Here is an 18,217-nt window from a genome sequence, read left to right as displayed (position 1 = left end):
ATCAACTGGGTGAGAATGACATTGAGGTCCCATGACACAAGCAGAAGTTTGACAGGGGTCTTTGAAAAAAGCAAACCTCTCATGAAGCGAATTAGAGGCTGTCCAGAGATGGGCTTACCCTCTATACGTTGATGATAAAGCACTAATTGCACCAAGGTGAAACCTTATGGCGTTGGTCTTGAGACCAGACTCGGAGGGGTGCAGAAGGTAATCAAGAGGGACTGTGTAGGACAGTACGCTGGATCTAGGGCCTTGCGCTCACACCAGACGACAAACCTCCATTTGAAAGAATAACACCTCTTAATGGAATCTTTCCTGGAAGCCAGCAAGACTCGGGAGACACCCTCTGACAGACCGAGAGAAGCAAATTCTAGGCTCTCAACATCCAGGCCATAAGGGCCAGAGACTGAAAGTTGAGATGTAGAAGAGACCCCTCATTCTGTGTGATGAGGGTTGGAAAACACTCCAATCTCCACGGTTCTTTGGAGGATAACTCCAGAAGAAGAGGGAACCAGATCTGCCAAGGCCAGTAAGGCGCAATTAAGATCATGGTCCCGTGGTCTTGCTTGAGTTTCAGCAGAGTCTTCCCCACAAGAGGAATGGGAGATACACATACAGAAGACCTGACCCCCAATGCAGGAGGAAGGCATCTGATGCTAGTCTGTCGTGGGCCTGAAGCCTGGAGCAGAACTGCGGGACTTTGCAATTCAGTTGAGTGGCAAAGAAACTCTATGAGCAACTGAGGGGGTGCCCCACTCTCAGAAGATCTTGCAGGCAATGCTCATATTGAGAGACCACTTTTGTGTGGTTGCATAACCCTGCTCAGGCTGTCGGCCAGGCTGTTCTTGCCCGCCAGATAAGTGGCTCGAAGGAACATGCCATGTTGGCGAGCCCAGTGCCACATCCAGATGGCTTCCTAACACAGAGGGCGTGATCCGGTGCCCCCGCTTGTTGGTGTAATACATGGCAACCTGGTTGCCTGTTTGAATGAGCACAATTTGATTGGACAGCTGATCTCTGAAAGCCTTTAGAGCATTTCAGATCACCTGGAGCTCCAGAAGATTGATCTGAAGACCTGTATCCTGGAGGAACCATGCTTTCTGAGTGTGAAACCAATCTACATGAGCTCCCCAACTGAGAAGAGATGTATCTATTGTCAGCACTTTTTGTGGCTGAGGAATTTGGAATGGAAGTCCCACGGACAAACTGGATCGAACAGTCCACCAGAGCAGAGAGTAACATCTTCCAGTTCTTCCATAGCATGGTACCACTGGTAGGCTAGGGTCAATTGGGCTAATCTCACGTGCAGGAGAGTCATGGGTGTCACACAAACTGGAAGCCATGTAGCCTAACAACCTCAAAATCTGCTGAGCTGTGACCTGCTGAGAGGCTTGAACCTGAGAGGCCAATGCCACTAAAGAGTCTGTCCTCGGCCCTGGGAGAAAGGCTTGAATCTTCTGTGTATCGAGCAGGGATCCAATGAATTCCAATTGTTGAGCAGGGTGAAGATGGGACTTGGGGTAGTTTATAATGAACCCTAGTAGTTCTAGCACCTGAATAGTTCTCTGCATGGACTCCTGAGCACCGTCCTCCAATGTGCTCTTCACCAGCCAATCTTCGAGGTAAGGGAACACATGGACTCCCAGTCTGTGTAGTGATGCTGCTACTACCACTAGACATTTGGTAAAGACTTTGGGGGCTGATGCAAGGCCAAAAGGCAACACGTGGTACTAGTAGTGATGTGTTTCTAGCCGAAATTGAAGATACTTCCGGTGGGTTGGAAGTATCAGGATGTGAGTATATGCATCCTTTAAGTCCAGAAAGCATAGCCAATCGTTTTCTTGAATCATGGGAAGAAGTGTGACCAGGGAAACCATCCTGAACTTTTCTTTGATCAGGAATTTGTTCAGGGCCATTAGGTCTAGGATGGGACGTATTCCCCCTGTCTCATGCCTGGAATAGAATCCCCGCCCTTCTTTCCCTGGTGGAACGGGTTCCACCGCATGGGCTTGTAGAAGGGCAGAGAGTTCCTCTGCAAGTACCTGCTCGTGCTGAGAGCTGACGTAATGAGCTCTCAGTATGCAACTTGGAGGTTTTCAAATCCAATTTAGCACGTAACTGAGATGGACTATTTGGAGAATCCACCAATCGGAGGTGATAAGGGGCCACCTTTTGTGGAAAAACTTCAGTTCCCCCCTGATCGGCAGGCCATCCGGTATGGACACTTTGATAGTAGCTATGCTCTGTTGGAGCCAGTCAAAATCTCGCTCCTGCTTAGACTGGGGAGCAGCAGGGAACTTAGGTGCAAGCTGGGGTTGAGCCTGAGCAGGCTGGCGAGCGGAAGGGACGTACCTATGTCTCTGTGAGTAGTAGGCACGCACCCCTCTTTGACTTGCAAAAAGACCTCCTAGCTGAGGAGGCTGGTGCAGAAGATGCCTGGAGGGAGAGAGATGGTATCAGTATGCTTTTTGATTTGGTGAGCGACCTCCTCAACCTTCTTTCCAAAAGAGCTATCCCACCAGCATGGGGCATCCACCAACCTCTGCTGAACTGACTGTTCCAATTAGAAACACACAGCCATGAGAGTCTGGCATTGCTATACTTTGAGCAGAGATCCTGGAAGCCATGTCAAAAGTGTCATAGGTGCCTCTGGACAAGAATTTTTGACACGCCTTCTGCTGCTTGGCCATCTGGTGCATTGACTCAGCCTGCTCTGGTGGGACTCTGCTGTCCATCAACTTGCACATTGACTCCTGCAAATAGACGCTCATAATGAGCTGTTATGTAAAAGGGACACAAGCATTGATGCCTGGAACATCATCCTCCTAAAAGAGTCCAATGTCCTAGTTTCTCTGCCTGGGTGCGCCAAACCATAATCTCTAGAACTTCTGGCTCTTTTGAGAGCGGACTCCACCACTATGGAGTTGTGAGGCAACTGTGGCCTATCAAAACCAGGTGTACTGGGTGTTAAACTTCTTGGGCATGACAGGGACCGTCAGAGGGGAATCACAGTTCCAATCAAGGACTTCCTTGAGCATCTCATGGAGAGGGACAGTCACAGCATCCCTAGGAGGAGACCTGTAGTCCAGGACCTTGTGCATCTTAGCCCTGGCATAATCCTCCACTTCCAAATGAAATGCAATATCCTCAGCCATTTCCTTTACAAAAGAAGCGAACAAAAGGTTCTCCGGAGGAGACTTTCTCCAGGGAATGAAAGGCTCTCTGGAGGAGACTTTCTCTTTTCAAGTGGAGGGAAGAGTTCAGAGGGGCTACCATAGGACTCATCTGAGAAGTACCGTGGATCCTCCTCTGACTCCCATGAGTGTTCCTCATCGGTGTCAGTCAGGAACTCCTCATGGGAGGGCTGAGACTGAGTCAGCTCCTCTAAGTCGAGGCAATGTCTCAAAGAGGGGCATCGAGGAGTTGGCTCCCGCCTCTACTCCAGCAAAGCTTCCTCCACTGACATTGAGGGTACTGGCTTGGGTGGCAGTCGACACTAGGGCCGCACGTGGTGCCAGTACCAGAGGATGCACCGCAGGCTGAAGGCCAAGCGGGGCTGTAATGGGCTGGACGGTAAGCACAAGCACCCCTGACACCGATGCACAGCGCTGCAAGATGCCATCCAGCAGTTCAGGGAGCAAGGCCTGGATATGCTTATTGAGGGTTGACACCGGGAAATACTGAGGTGTCTGCTCCAAGACAGGTTGCAGAACAGAAGGGGCCAAGACGAGAGTCGGGTCCTGGCTGCCTGGAAACAGGCGCACCGGCTCCTCCTGGATAAAGGGGGAGTGATTCTCCCGGTGCTGACGCTTCTCAGATGCAGAGTCCTTCGATGCCCCGGAACTCCCAGTACCATGTGACGAGGACGACCGATGCCGATGTTCTCGGCCTTTATCTGAAGCTCGGTTTCGAGACTCCTGGAGCCAGCATCGAATCCTCACGGTCCCTTGGGGTTGGGTCCAATGTTGGCCGGTCCCAGGGGCCCTGTCCAGCAGTCAGTGTTGAGACAGGTGGAGACCTACTTGACGCACTACTGTTCCCAGTGTCTCTGGGTCTCAAGACAGCCATAGGGACTGATGCTCTCAGAGACCAGGCCTAAATGTGGCCTAGCAAATGGAAAATAAAGGAAACTTAAAAATTGGACAAAACAAGTTGAAAAGGTAAGGAAAGAGAAGGTAAAACAAATGCCCAAAAAGGCACAGCGAAGAACCACTGAAAAACCGCCGAAAGGTACCAAAAATAAAGCTCTTCAGACCAGGCGTGAAGTCACAAACGCAGTCGTCTCCTCACCGCGGTAAAAAAAGAACTACAGTAGCCACGCACAAGCAGCAGGTGGGAAAGCACTCGTGCATGCGTGGTAGAGCGTGTCTCGCGCTCCACAAAAGCTCTTTTGGCTTGGACTGGGCACCACCTTACCCACTTGTGAGAATTAATGCCCTGCTTGTCCTCGGAGAAAGGGCATGCACCCTTTACAGAACAGTGCTTAGCGATGATTTTTTTCAGTACCCATGTTTGAGTGCTATTTACAGAATTCCCCCTATACTCTACACATGTAGGCACTGTTATTCAGCACCTATACATGTAGATTATTCATTTGGCCCTTATACCTGGTTTTTGTCATGTCTGGATCAAACATATAAGCTACAAGTATAGGTGCTGAATATCAGTATCTACACATGTCGAGTATGTGTATACTTGGTGCTGCCCTGGAATGTCCCTTCCATGTCCTATTTCCCTGATATTTTTGCCGAATAATGGTTACAGAAAGATAATTGGACATTTAGTGCGATATGGAATGTCCTTTTGAAAACTGACCCCTAATCTGGGAAGATGCTGTTTATTTTATTCTTTGGACAATCACCAGTAACAGTTATCTTAGTGAGGGGACTTCCTGTTCCCTGACTGGAGATCTGAGGATGGGCACCCCCAAATTTTGGGTGCCTTGGTGATGGAGGGGTTGCATCAGCTCATCTCTCACCTCAGGCAGTAGATTGCCTTGAGCCATCACAAAGGCTGATATCTGGGAAACCAATGCAAAAGTTGGCTTAGGACATGACAATCCTTTCATTTGGGCCTGCACACAAATGTTGGCAATTCTCCTTGCCATAGCAAAAATTTTTCCTAACTTCTCAGGCAGTTAAAACTCTGTCAGACACCTCAAAATGGCTAATATCCAGGCTGGCGTTCCAAGATGGCGGCATGTAGTTGAATGAGCTCTGATCTCCTCGATTCGATCGCATCTTAAAAACTAAATCTCTTTGTTTATGCCTCATACTAAACGGAAGGGTACGGTCCGGGGTAAAGCTTCGATACCCCGCACCTCATCCCCGCAACAGCTTTCGATCGAGCATTTCATCTCGCGAACTTCTTCCCAAGACGCCGTGAGTGTTCCCGCTGTCCCCCATAGCGGGGGAGCTATGGAGGACTTGGGACTCGATGTCACTCTTTCTCCTCCGGCGCTTAAACCACCACCCCACCCAGAAGGACGCCGGAACCAGAGAGGTTCCCTCGAATCCGAAGAGGGTGTCGATGGTGAACCCCTAATCGAAGGGGCAGGAGCGGCGATACCAGATGGGTCGCGAAGGCCTGAGGGCCTGAGCCTAGAAGGGAAGCTTTTGAAATCTGCACCTGGGTCGGTGTTGTTGGAGAACATTTGGAGTGTTCTCCAACAATTAGCGGTGAATGTGGATAAATCTACGAAAGAACTATCTTCTCTTGTAAGTACAATGAATGCCTTTTCTGAATCTCTGACTGGCATAAAAAGGAGTTTACAGCTCAAATTATAAAGCTCAATCAAGATGTTAAAAAACTGCAAGACCTATCTTCAGAAATGATAAAAGACAAAACTATAATAGCAAGAAAGATTGATCAAATTGAAAATTATAATCGAAGACTCAATTTGAGGATTCTGAATTTTCCAAGAGAGAAAGGAGTAACACCGTTGGATGCCTTTAAAAAATACTTAATTGAAATTTTGAAATATACCCCAGAAACTTTACCTCCAGTTAACAAAATTTACTATATAATGAATAAGATCTCCTTGGAAGCAGGATCCCTAACTGATAAACCTGTAAATTTAATGGAACAAACAAACTTAAATGTATCTGAACTGTTGGAAGCTACTATATCGAATCAATCAAAGAATGACTTTAATGGTTCAATTTGTTTTCTTGCAAGATGTTGAAGCTATAAAAAGACTATACTTTCGTCGAATAAATGACTTGTTTTATGGTAAAACAGTTCGTATATTTCAGGACATAACGAAACAAACGCAGGATATTAGGAAATCTTTTTTGAGCATGAGGAAAGAGACCCAGGAATTGGGAGCCTCTTTCTTCTTGAACTACCCAAGCAAATGTGTGGTGAAACATCAAGGTTTAAAATATATATTTTTCCAGCCAGAGCAGTTAAGAGTATTCATTGACTCTAGGAAGTTATGATTTTTCTACATTCTAACTAAGGTTTAAAGCTATAAGAAATTAAGGTTAGAATGATACGTGCAAAGTCTGTTCTTTAGTTATATTTACCTATAATTTTCCCCCATTTATTCTTAGTAACGCCTTGGTCTCATTTGTTTTTTGTGATATAAAAAAGGCATTAATGTATCTTCGTAAGATGAATGTGATAACTTCATAATATTCTGTCTGATTTACTTAGCAAGTTTGTCTTGTATTGTAAAGTTTGGAAAGTATAAATAATAAAAAAAAAAAAACTCTGTCAGAAGAGGTGGAAGAGACACATGATATAAGGCCACTTGCAAATGCCCAGAAACCCTTCTGCTGTAGGCTCTGGCGAGAGAGCATGTCCAAGCTGATGCCATCATGGTCAAGGATGTTTGATTGAGAACAGGAGCCTATACAAGACTATCTTGCCCATTATATGGACAAAAGATTTTTTTTTAATTTTTACTTATTTGACAGCTTTTTAATTTATTTGAAAGCGTCCTATAGTAGATATAAATATCATTAAATCAAAACTGAATATCACTAAAACAGCTTCAAAAATTATTGTAGCTGGTGGAAACAGCACTAATAAAAGCTGTGTTTTGTGTTAATTTTTCTACATTGTTCTATACAATACACTGATAAATGGCCACATTTCGGTGAGGATAGCCTGTTTATTGATGGGTTCATCTTATCTGTTGTTGTAATCTGCCTTGGGAAGCTTGGTGTTATAAAGATTGGAAGTAAAATTAAACACTCCCCTTCATTGGGGCACGTGGAATCACATCTTCACATCATCTATTTTGTAGAAATGGATTATTCTGTTTTGAGCATGTTTCAGGGATAAGTGGCTTTCTTAAGTCAAAATAATTTCCTATCATGCAGATCTCTCATTTGTTTAAATACAACTAAATGGGCTATAAGTCCCTAATGCAGTCCAATGGTTTTCTTATATTTTGTCCTTGTGATGACTTACTGCTAAAACTGGAAATACAGTGAAACAGAATAACAGAATCCAGTAACATCCAAAACGTATTAATTAACATTATAATTGTGTTTGCATTGGGTAATAACTGAGAAAATGCTGTTGAAAATTGACTTGAAAAAGAAATATATATCAGAGAACTGGAAAATGTTGGCACATGTAGACTGACTCTGGATTTCTGCATAAAGGTAGCTCTGCCCTCAGTATTTAATATTTTTCTTTTATTATTTATTAGGATTTATTTACCGCCTTTTTGAAGGAATTCACTCAAGGCGGTGTACAGTAAGAACAGATCAAACATGAGCAGTAGGCAATTAGAGCAGTAAAAATATTTGAACAATACAAAGTATGGCATGGTATACTACTTGCAATGACAACACAATATGTACTACTACTACTACTCATCATTTCTATAGCGCTACTAGACGTACACAGCGCTGTACACCTGAACATGAAGACACAGTCCCTGCTCGACAGAGCTTACAATCTAATTAGGACAGACAAACAAGAGATAAGGGAATATTAAAGTGAGGATGATGAAATAAGGGTTCTGAACAAGTGAGTAAGGGTTAGGAGTTAAAAGCAGCATCAAAAAGGTGGGCTTTTAGCTTAGATTTGAAGACAGCCAGAGATGGAGTTTGACATACCGGCTCAGGAAGCCTATTCCAGGCATATGGGGCAGCAAGATAAAAGGAATGGAGTCTGGAGTTAGCGGTGGAGGAGAAGGGTGCACATAAGAGAGATTTACCCAGTGAACGGAGTTCCCGGGGAGGAATGTAGGGAGAGATGAGAGTGGAGAGGTACTGAGGAGCTGCAGAGTGAATGCACTTATAGGTCAATAAGAGGAGTTTGAACTGTTTGCGGAAATGGATAGGAAGCCAGTGAAGTGACTTGAGGAGAGGGCTAATAGGAGCATAACGACACTGGCGGAATATTAGTCGTGCAGCAGAATTTTGAACAGATTGAAGAGGAGAGAGATGGCTAAGTGGGAGACCTGTGAGAAGCAAGTTGCAATAGTCTAAGCGAGAGGTGATAAGAGTGTGGATGAGGGTTCTGAAGTGTTTCCTATTGTTTTTTGCAGGAAGGAGTTCAACTTGGTGGGAATTGATGCCCTAGGAGAGCTCTAGCCATAGCAGGAGCCTATCTACGTGTTCTCACCCTGTCTTTTGATCAGCAAGGTCCTCCTCTGGAGATCAGCCAATCGCCCATTTCTTGTGATCCTGGTGGCTCCAAATTGGCCATGTCATCCCTTGTACTCAGCTACTCTTCCATGGAATCAAGGGCTTGTGAGGCAGGTAACAGTCATGATTGAGGACCCAGAACCTTTCTGGCACACAGCCTGGTTCTTGAGAGGCATCACCTAGGGAACAAGGGCTACTGAGCTGTTGTCATTTGTTTTCTGCTTAAGGCCCACAGATTGCGTCCTTGGAGTATGTCTGGATATGGCATGTCTTAGAGTAGTATTGATGTGCTGGCCACAAACATTCCCCATTGTGAGCAGAGTAGTCTTCCATTCTGGTGTTTTTGCAGAGGGGGTTGGAGCAAGGTTTGTCTCTAAATTCCCTGAAGGTCCAGATGGCAACTCTTTTTTTTGCTTCAGGGAAAAATTCCAGGGGATCTCCTTGATGGTGCAGGCAAATGTTGTGTTGTTTGAGTGAAGCGCATTTGGCCTCTGATCCAGGTTGTTTTGCCGCAGTGGGATTGTTACAAGAAATTATTTATTTTGGGGAAAATAGCTCGAGAGCACTCGCTACTGTTTATAATTTAAGAGCAGATGCTGTATTTATAAGTTTTAGGATATTAATTTCTCCACCAATCACCAAAGGTGATAATTGCAATAAATTAAATAGATTAAGTATATATAAAAGATACCATATACTCAGAACACAAAGAGACCGTATTTTTAGCTTCAAAAAGGTTGATTTAACATACAATTGCACGAGAGGTAGGTTTTAAGAGATCTTTACAGATAATCTGTGCTTAAGTAAGGCAAAGTAGCAGGTCTAGATCAAAAGTTATGTTACTTACAAGTCCTTGTTACACAGTATGAACAGCATTAGGTAAGCACATGTTTGCAGGACAGGAGAGCTTCTGCAGTGAGTGGATTCCTGAGTTGCTTGCAGTTGAAGAGAATCTGACTCTTGGGAAACACCTTGTCCTTTTATACCTTGCAAGCTGCAGGAGGATATGCCATGTGGATCTTTGTCCTGGTTTCCACACGACCCTTGGGCATTTGCAAAGCATTGTGGTATCTTGGTCTCATGTCTGCACACGACCCCTGAGTCTTGGTCTCATGTCTTATGACATCACGAGACTTGCTGTCTGGATTTTGCTGGCAAATGGTCTTTTGATGTACAGGGCTTCCTGCTTAGTCTCTGGAGCAGATACACATTACAAGTCCTTCCTTTCTGCACATGTCTGAAAGCTGATGGGAGGGGCAGGTATACCTTTGACAAGCAAATGTCTTGTTTATGGTTTTCCTCTGAGTTCTTTGTCTTCAATGGGGTATTCAGGTGCCCACCTTAGTCATGCCTTTGTTAGGTGGGAGGGCAGAGGAAGCTCTTTTTGTGTTTAAGTGTTTGTAATTAACTATCCCTGCTATCAGAAGTTCCCAGAAAAAGGGATGGGGAGAGAGGGGCTTGAAATAAAACTATTTTCTCTGCTGCAGTGTCAAATATATAAAAGCTGCACAAATATATTGGTGTATATATAATCCAGCAAAATATAATAAACTGATACCATTACAGGATTTCTAACCTTTTCCTCAAAACCTTTGTGCGTCTGCCATTCAAGCTATTGAAACAGGCTTCTTTGTAGGATCATACCTTTAAAGGAAGTTTATTCTGTGGCAGTTTTTTTGGCCTGACAAATATCTGAGCTGCAGGCCCCATCTTGTTGGGTTCCGTATTTGTCCTTTTACAGATGTTGTGATCTCTCTTCGCACAGTTCTATCATTCTTGCCTAAATGGATTTCTTCTTCCATCTGAATTAGGTGTTGCCATTACTGGCCTTTTCAAGTTTTCTTGGAAGCTCCATAGTTTGAAAGGCAGCAGAGTACTGTTATATTTGGAAGTTATAAACTCCAGAAACTTCAGATATTCAGTAGTCTTTCCAAATCAGCAGCAAAACTCCATATATACCAACCTTCACAGTTATTGAGATCAGCAAGTAGATCCTTACTGGAAATTCCCTCATACCATGTGATAAAGTTGAATGAGTTCAGAAACTCGTTTTTTATATTGCAGGTCCCTCATTATGGAATACACTTCCACTGAGGTTAAACTTTTAACAAAACGTGATTATAAAGAGTTTAAAAAAGAATTGGACTTTTTTTTCTGCAGGCATATGAGAGGGTTGATGATTTAACTGAGAAGCAGGTTTATAAGCTTTTATATAGGGACTGATTGTGCTTTTTATATTGTGTATCTGGATTTTCAAAAGGCATTTGACAAAGTACCGCATGAAAGACTCCAGAGGAAATTGGAGAGTCATGGGATAGGAGGTAGTGTTCTATTATGGATTAAAAACTAGTTAAAAGAAAACAAAGAGTAGGGTTAAATGGTCAGTATTCTCAATGGAGAAGGGTAGATAATGGGGTTCCCCAGGGGTCTGTGCTGGGACAGCTGCTTTTAAAGATATTTCTAAGTGATGTAGAGATGGGAGTGACTAGTGAGGTAATTAAATTTGCTGATGACGCAAAGTTATTCAAAATTGTTAAATCGCAAGAGGATTGTGAAAAATTACAAGAGGACATTTCGGGACTGGGAAACCGGGCATCCAAATGGCAGATGACGTTTAATGTGAGCAAGTGCAAAGTGATGCATGTGGGAAAGAGGAACCCTAACTATAGCTATGTAATGCAAGGTTCCATGTTAGGAGTCACCGACCAGGAAAGAGATCTAGTGGAATTGGAAAAGGAACAGAGAAGGGCGATAAAAATCATAAAGGGGGTGGGACGACTTCCTATGAGGAAAGGCTAAAGTGGCTAGGGCTCTTCAGCTTGAAGAAAAGACAGTTGAGAGGAGATATGATAGAGGTCTATAAAATAATGGATTGGAATGGGTAGATTTGAATTGCTTTTTTACTCTTTACAAAAATACTAGGACTAGGGGGCACGCAATGAAGATACAAAGTAGTAAATTTAAAATGAATTGGAGAAAATATTTCTTCACTCAACGTGTAATTAAACTCTGGAATTTGTTGCTAGAGAATGTAGTAAAAGCAGCTTAGCAGGGTTTAAAAAAGGTTTGGATAGCTTCCTAAAAGAAAACTCCATAAGCCATTATTAAAATGGACTTGGGGAAAATCCACTGCTTATTTCTAGGATAAACAGCATAAAATATATTGTACTGTTTTAAGATCTTGCCAGGTACTTGTAACCTGGATTGGCCATTGCTTGAAACAGGATGCTGGGCTTGATGGACCTTCGGTCTGTCCCAGTATGGCAATACTTATGTACTTATGGTAGTGTGCTCAGAAAGGAAAGGGCGAATTTTGGTGATATTATAGAGAAAGAAACGACAGGTTTTAGCAGTCTGCTGAATATGTGCAGAGAAGGAGAGGGAGGAGTCGAATATGACCCCAAGGTTACGAGCTGATGAGACAGGAAGGATGAGAGTGTTATCCACAGAAATACAGAATGGGGGAGGAGGAGAGGTTAGTTTAGGGGGAAAGATAAGAAGCTTAGTCTTGGTCATGTTTAGTTTCAGATGGCACTGAGACATCCAGGCAGCAATGTCAGACAGGCAGGCTGATACTTTGGCCTGGATTCCTTCTGAGATTTCTGGTGTGGAGAGGTAGATCTGGGAGTCATCAACGTAAAGATGATACTGAAAACCATGGGATGAGATCAGAATACTAAGGGAAAAAGTATAGATGGAGAAAAGAAGAGGTCTCAGGACAGATCCCTGAGGTACACCAACTGACAGTGGGATAGAAGTAGAGGAGGATCCACTAGAATATACACAAAAGGTATGCTGGGAGAGATAAGCACAGAGTCATGAAATCCAAGTGAGGACAGCGTATCAAGGAGTAGGCTGCGATCAACGGTGTCAAAAGCAGCAGATAGATCAAGAAGGATGAGGATAGAATAGACACCTTTGGATCTGGCCAGGAACAGATCACTGGAGACTTTAGCAAGCGCTGTTTTGGTTGAATGAAGGGGGCGAAAGTCAAGGCAACGGCGGTGAACAGCACATTCAAGTATCTTGGATAGGAAAGGGAGGAGGGAGATGGGGTGATAGTTGGAAGGACAGATAGGGTCCAATAAAGATTTTTTAAGGAGTGGTGTGACTACAGCATGTTTGAAGGCATCATGAGTGCAGTGGAAAGTGAAAGATTGAGGATATGACAGATAAAAGGGATGACAGTAGGAGAGATAGTGTTAAGTAGATGGGTGGGAATAGGATCAGAGGAACAGAACAGGTAGTTAGTTTCGAGGAGGAAAGAAGATGTGTAGTTTCCTCTTCAGTGATTTCAGAAAAGGAAGAAAAGGAGGCAGGGGTTGGAAGGTTGAGAGAATGGACTAAGGGAAGGAGAGGTGGAGGTGACCTGGTTGAGAATTCAAGTTTAATCTCGTGAACCTTATCATGAAAGAACTCAGCCAGAGTCTGGGGGGAAAGTGAAGGGGGAGTTGGAGGTGAAGGCACTTTGAGGAGAGAGTTCAGTGTGGCAAAGAGATGTCAAGGGTTTGAGCCAAGAGAATTTGTCAACTGGATATAATAGTCCTGTTTGGCAAGTAAAAGAGCAGACGGGAATTAGGTCAGCAAGAATTTGAAGTGTATGAAGTCGCATGGGCATGGAATTTCAGCCAAAGGCGTTCAGCAGAGCGGGCACAGGAACATAGGTAGCGGATTCTAGAGGTCAGCCAAGGCTGGGGTTTGGTACGTTTTACAGAACGGGGAATGGGAGGAGCTAGAGTATCCAGAGCAGAGGAGAAAATAGTATTATAGGAAGAGACAGCCTCATTGACAGACTTGGATAACATAGTGGTAGAGAAGAGATTTGAAACACTGGAGTACAGAGTAGAAGGGTCAATAGCCTGAAGATTCCTAAATGTATTGGTTAAGATTGGACGGGACTGGGGAGGAGGGTGTTAAGTGTGAAAGTTATCAGATGATGGTCAGAGAGGGGAAGAGTTGAGGCACAGAAACTGGAGAGTGAGCAATTTGCGAAGAGGATAAGATCAAGACAGTGGCCATTCTGGTGAGTGGGGGCAGTGGAGCACAGTTGAAGATTGAAAGAGGATGTTAAAGCAAGAAACTGAGAAGCATAAGAGTCAGAGGGATCATTAGCATGAATGTTAAAATCCCCAAGAATGAGGGAAGGAGATGAAGGTTCAAGAAAGAAGGAAAGCCAGGCAACAAAGTCAGTGAGAAAGGAAGGGACTTATCAGGGGGTCGATAAATGACTGCTACTTGGAGAGGCAGAGGAGCAAATAGGCAGATGGAGTGGACTTCGAAGAAAGAAAAACAGTGAGACTGAGGTAGAAGAAGAGGTTGAAATCTACAAGAGGGTGAAAGTATAGCCCGACACCATCTCCGCGGCCAACCGGGTGAGGAGTATGGGAGAAAAAATAACCTCCATGGCATAGGGCTGCGACTGAAGAAGAGTCTTCAGGGTAAAGCCAAGTTTCAGTTAGGGCACGCAGGTGGAGAGTACGAGAGATAAAGAGGTCATTATAATTGGTAGTGAAGGGTAAGGCAAAGTTGTAACATATAGATGAGTAAGAAAGTAGGACGAATTAGAAAGTTAAGGTGATTGATTTGAAGAAAGTTGCACGTGAGGCCAGAGAGATGGTTAAATTTTATCTCAGCTAGAGTAGGAGTGGATAAACATGTCCTGCTGCAGTATGTGCAGCCTGAGTCAATCCTTGTGTGTGTGAGACTAACGAGTTAGTTACTTCTTACATTAAAGGCTTGGTTGAAGAGCCAAGCTTTCACCTGCTTTCTGAAGTAGAGGTAGTCTTGTGTTAAGCAGATCCTTTCAGGCAATGCATTCCAGAGTGTGGGGGCTACTCCGGAGAAGGCTCGCTTGCAGGTATTACATCGTGTAATGTCTTTTGGAGAGGGTGTAGTTAGTGAAAGTCCTTGGGAGGACCTTAGTGTCCTTGGCGGTGTGTGGAGGATCATCCTATTCTTCCGATACTCGGGGCCATTTCCTTTCAGGGCCTTGAAGATCAGACATAAAGTTTTAAATTAGCCCTGTATTGTACTGGTAGCCAATGAAGTTTTTGCAAAAATGGTGTGATGTGGTCACGTCGCTTGCAACCTTCTATGAGTCTTGCTGCTGCATTCTGAATCGACTGGAGCTGGTGCAGACCTTTTGTAGTCAGACCATTGTATAGTGCATTGCACTAATCCAGTCTTGATGTTACCATGGCATGCACAACTGGGATAAGATTTACCTTCTCGCTGTAAGGAGAGGCAGCATAGCTATCGCAAATAGAATGTCCCGTTCCGGGTCCTTACCCGTGCTCCCGCGGCGGGGAGCGATGATCGACGGGGGCCGCGGGCTCCAGTGCGGCAGAGACAGGCCGCCGACGGGGCCAGCGCTTCCGCGGGTCGGCCCGAGGCTGGCGACCCGCGGGAGCGAACGCCGGCCTCGGGGAAGAGAAGGCGCCGGCCAAGATGGCGGCGCCGGCGTCGTCGTCTCCCCGGCCGGAGCTGATCAGCGAGCGGTTCCCGCCCGCTCGCGCCGGATTGGCGCATGGAGGGAGGAACTCCGCCTGCAAGGCCGGTCCACCTATCCAGGCCCTCCTGGCCTGTCAGGGCTAAACGGATTGGCTCTTCTCCAGGGAGGGGATGGACTGGCGGGGGATTTAAACCCCGGGACAAGAAGGGCTCAACGCTTCCGTTTCTAGTGTCAGGAGCAGACACAGTGGAGTACGGAGCATTGCCCTTCAGAGACTGCGTCCTCTTCAAGCTAGCCGTCCTTGCTAGCCACCTTCAGAGACTGCATCCTCTTCCAGCTAGCCGTCCTTGCTAGCCACCTTTAGAGACTGTGTTCCTCTTCAAGCTAGCCGTCCTTGCTAGCCCCCCTCAGAGACTGCATCCTCTTCCAGCTAGCCGTCCTTGCTAGCCACCTTCAAAGACCGGGTTCCTCTTCAAGCTAGCCGTCCTTGCTAGCCACCTTCAGAGACTGCATCCTCTTCCAGCTAGCCGTCCTTGCTAGCCACCTTCAAAGACCGTGTTCCTCTTCAAGCTAGCCGTCCTTGCTAGCCACCTTCAGAGACTGTGTTCCTCTTCCAGCTAGCCGTCCTTGCTAGCCACCTTCAAAGACCGTGTTCCTCTTCAAGCTAGCCGTCCTTGCTAGCCATCCTCAGTGACTGCATTCCTTTTCTGCGCTAGCCGTCCTTGCTAGTTGCCCTTCCGAGACTGTGTTGCTGACTACCCGCCAGGCCGGCCGTCACCCCGCGGTTCCAGCAGTCCTGCTGGCCGCCTGCAGCTGGGGGCTCAACCCTCGGTGAACGGCGGTCGCCGCGGGTGAAGATTCGGGGTGCACGGCGGTCCTCGGAGGTCTTGCGGGCCTCCGGGAACCTAAGGGCTCACCAATAACCGAAACAGGACATAGAAGCAGCTCTTGAAGGTTGCTTAAATAGTAGCAATAAACAATATTAAGTGCATATTTATAATGTATCACTGCATTCCACAAAACAAAAGGAGCAAGTTCTCACAAACCATCTTTCACTTTTAGTCTGGGCACAGGGAATAAATTTTTTTTTAAATGAGCCCAGGTTTCAACCTAATTCATGTTTAATGTGGGATATAACTGCCATAAATTAAGTAAGTAAATAAATATAAATAAATAAATAAATAGAAACTGAATGTTGAGCACCTGATTCTCATAACATGCAGTCTGTTTTAGTGGCCCTTTACCAGGAGAAAAAAAAAATCTCTGTGTGAATATAACATGCTAGGGTGTCCCTATAACCAGCTCCTCCAAATGACACACTGATTACGATTTATAGTAACATAGTAGATGACGGCAGAAAAAGACCTGCATGGTCCATCCAGTCTGCCCAACAAGATAAACTCCTATGTGCTACTTTTTGTGTATACCTTACCTTGATTTGTATCTGCCATTTTCAGGGCACAGACCGTAGAAGTCTGCCCAGCACTAGCCCCACCTCCCATCCACCTGCCCCACCTCCCACCAGCGGTTCTGCCACCCAATCTCGGCTAAGCTTCTGAGGATCCATTCCTTCTGAACAGGCTTCCTTTATGTTTATGCCACGCATGTTTGAATTCTGTTACTGTTTTCATCTCCACCACCTCCTGCGGGAGGGCATTCCAAGTATCCACCAGTCTCTCCGTGAAAAAATACTTCCTGACATTTTTCTTGAATCTGCCCCCCCTTCAATCTCAGTTCATGTCCTGTAGTTCTACCGCCTTGCCATCTCCGGAAAAGGTTTGTTTGCGGATTAATACCTTTCAAATATTTGAACGTCTGTATCATATCACCCCTGTTTCTCCTTTCCTCCAGGGTATAATTTATAACAAATTACTACTCTACCTATGAAAAGTTATTCCATTATTATACTTCTGTGTACATTTGTATGCTGTACAGGTTGGCATGTTTGAAAATATAGGTGAGCTTAAACAAAAATGCTACCAACAAAGAACGACAACGTGGATACAGCATCTCATAGGTTTGTGTGCTTTGTTTTGAATGTACGCAGAAGACGGCTGTATGGGATAGGGGAAACAGAGACTAACCTAAGTGGCTTCAGCCTTTGCCCCGTCATGACGTTCCTTGATCATGGTGACGTAAACCATGTGAGGCTGCTGAGTATGTCCAGTCCAGTCCAGCTTATGTTGGTTTTAACTCAGGCTTTAATAGTAGCTGAGGGCTAGTTTCGCCGAGTTGTTTCTCAAGAAGGCTTAACTGAGAAAATAGACGGTAACGTGACTTAGTCAAAATCACTAGGAACAGCGTTAGGATTTGAACCGTAGTTTACCCTAGTTTGTAGTGCTGTGCCGTAACCACTCGGCTATTCCTCCACTAAATAAATTGTATTTAGCCCTGTTCCATCGTTCTCTGTTTGAGCACTACGCTTGGTACACAGCATGAGCATACCACCCCCCCCCCCCCCCCCAAGAGAAGCGCGCGCATGCGCAAGTTAAGTTTTCACAGCGATTGTAGGCACCGCGGTGGTGGTGCAGAGTTAGAGCCACAGGTAGCTCCCGTGGGCAGTGGGGCATTGGCTGCTTACTGTCTAGCTCGCTCACAGACACAGTGATGGAAGAATCACTAGCTGCGCGTTGTCTGCGCCTGCTCCGTGCCTGCGAGGATGGGGACTTCGAGAGCGCGCGGCGGCTGCTTGAGCCCGGGTCGCTGGCCACGGCCGATGACGGTGCTGGTGAAAGTGGCTCCTTGGTGGGGGTCCGGAGGAGTCCAGGGGACGAGCGGGATGAGGAGCCGCCGATGCCGCTTCCCCCGGGAGCGGCTCCTACTGCCTACGCCGCGGCCGTACCCGTGGACTGCAGGGACGAGTACGGGAACGCGCCCTTACAGCTGGCGGCCGGTGGTGGGCACGAGCCCCTAGTGCGGATGCTGCTGCGCAAGGGGGCGGCAGTGGATAGCAGAAACCACTATGGCTGGAGCCCACTTATGCAGGCGGCCAGGTATTATTCAGGGGTCTAACTGCAGCCACTTACTCTGTCTTTAAGGGAGGAGACACCCAAGAAGTCCAACTTGACTTTAAAGACACTATTCAGAGTCAGGCAGGGCGACCAGGGCAGCCGCTAGGGTTGCAGTATTAGCCTTGATTTTGTTTTAAAACCTCTTG

At 45.7% G+C, this 18,217-nt stretch overlaps 1 protein-coding gene across 1 annotated transcript in view; it reads left to right on the top strand.

Annotated features, from left to right (window-relative positions):
* Positions 1-17,591: 17,591 nt before the first annotated feature.
* Positions 17,592-18,217, top strand: part of ANKS6 (ankyrin repeat and sterile alpha motif domain containing 6) — a 204,779-nt gene continuing 204,153 nt past the window's right edge. Inside the window, exon 1 of the mRNA XM_030205050.1 lies at positions 17,592-18,053. Coding sequence (XP_030060910.1) covers positions 17,668-18,053 — 386 coding nt within the window. The 5' untranslated portion in view covers positions 17,592-17,667. The remainder of the gene's footprint in view (positions 18,054-18,217) is intronic.

This window comes from Microcaecilia unicolor, chromosome 1 (assembly GCF_901765095.1).
Source record: "Microcaecilia unicolor chromosome 1, aMicUni1.1, whole genome shotgun sequence".
Taxonomy (NCBI): Eukaryota; Metazoa; Chordata; class Amphibia; order Gymnophiona; family Siphonopidae; genus Microcaecilia; species Microcaecilia unicolor.
Note: the sequence above shows the minus strand (reverse complement) of the source record. Positions and strands in the feature narration are given on the sequence as shown.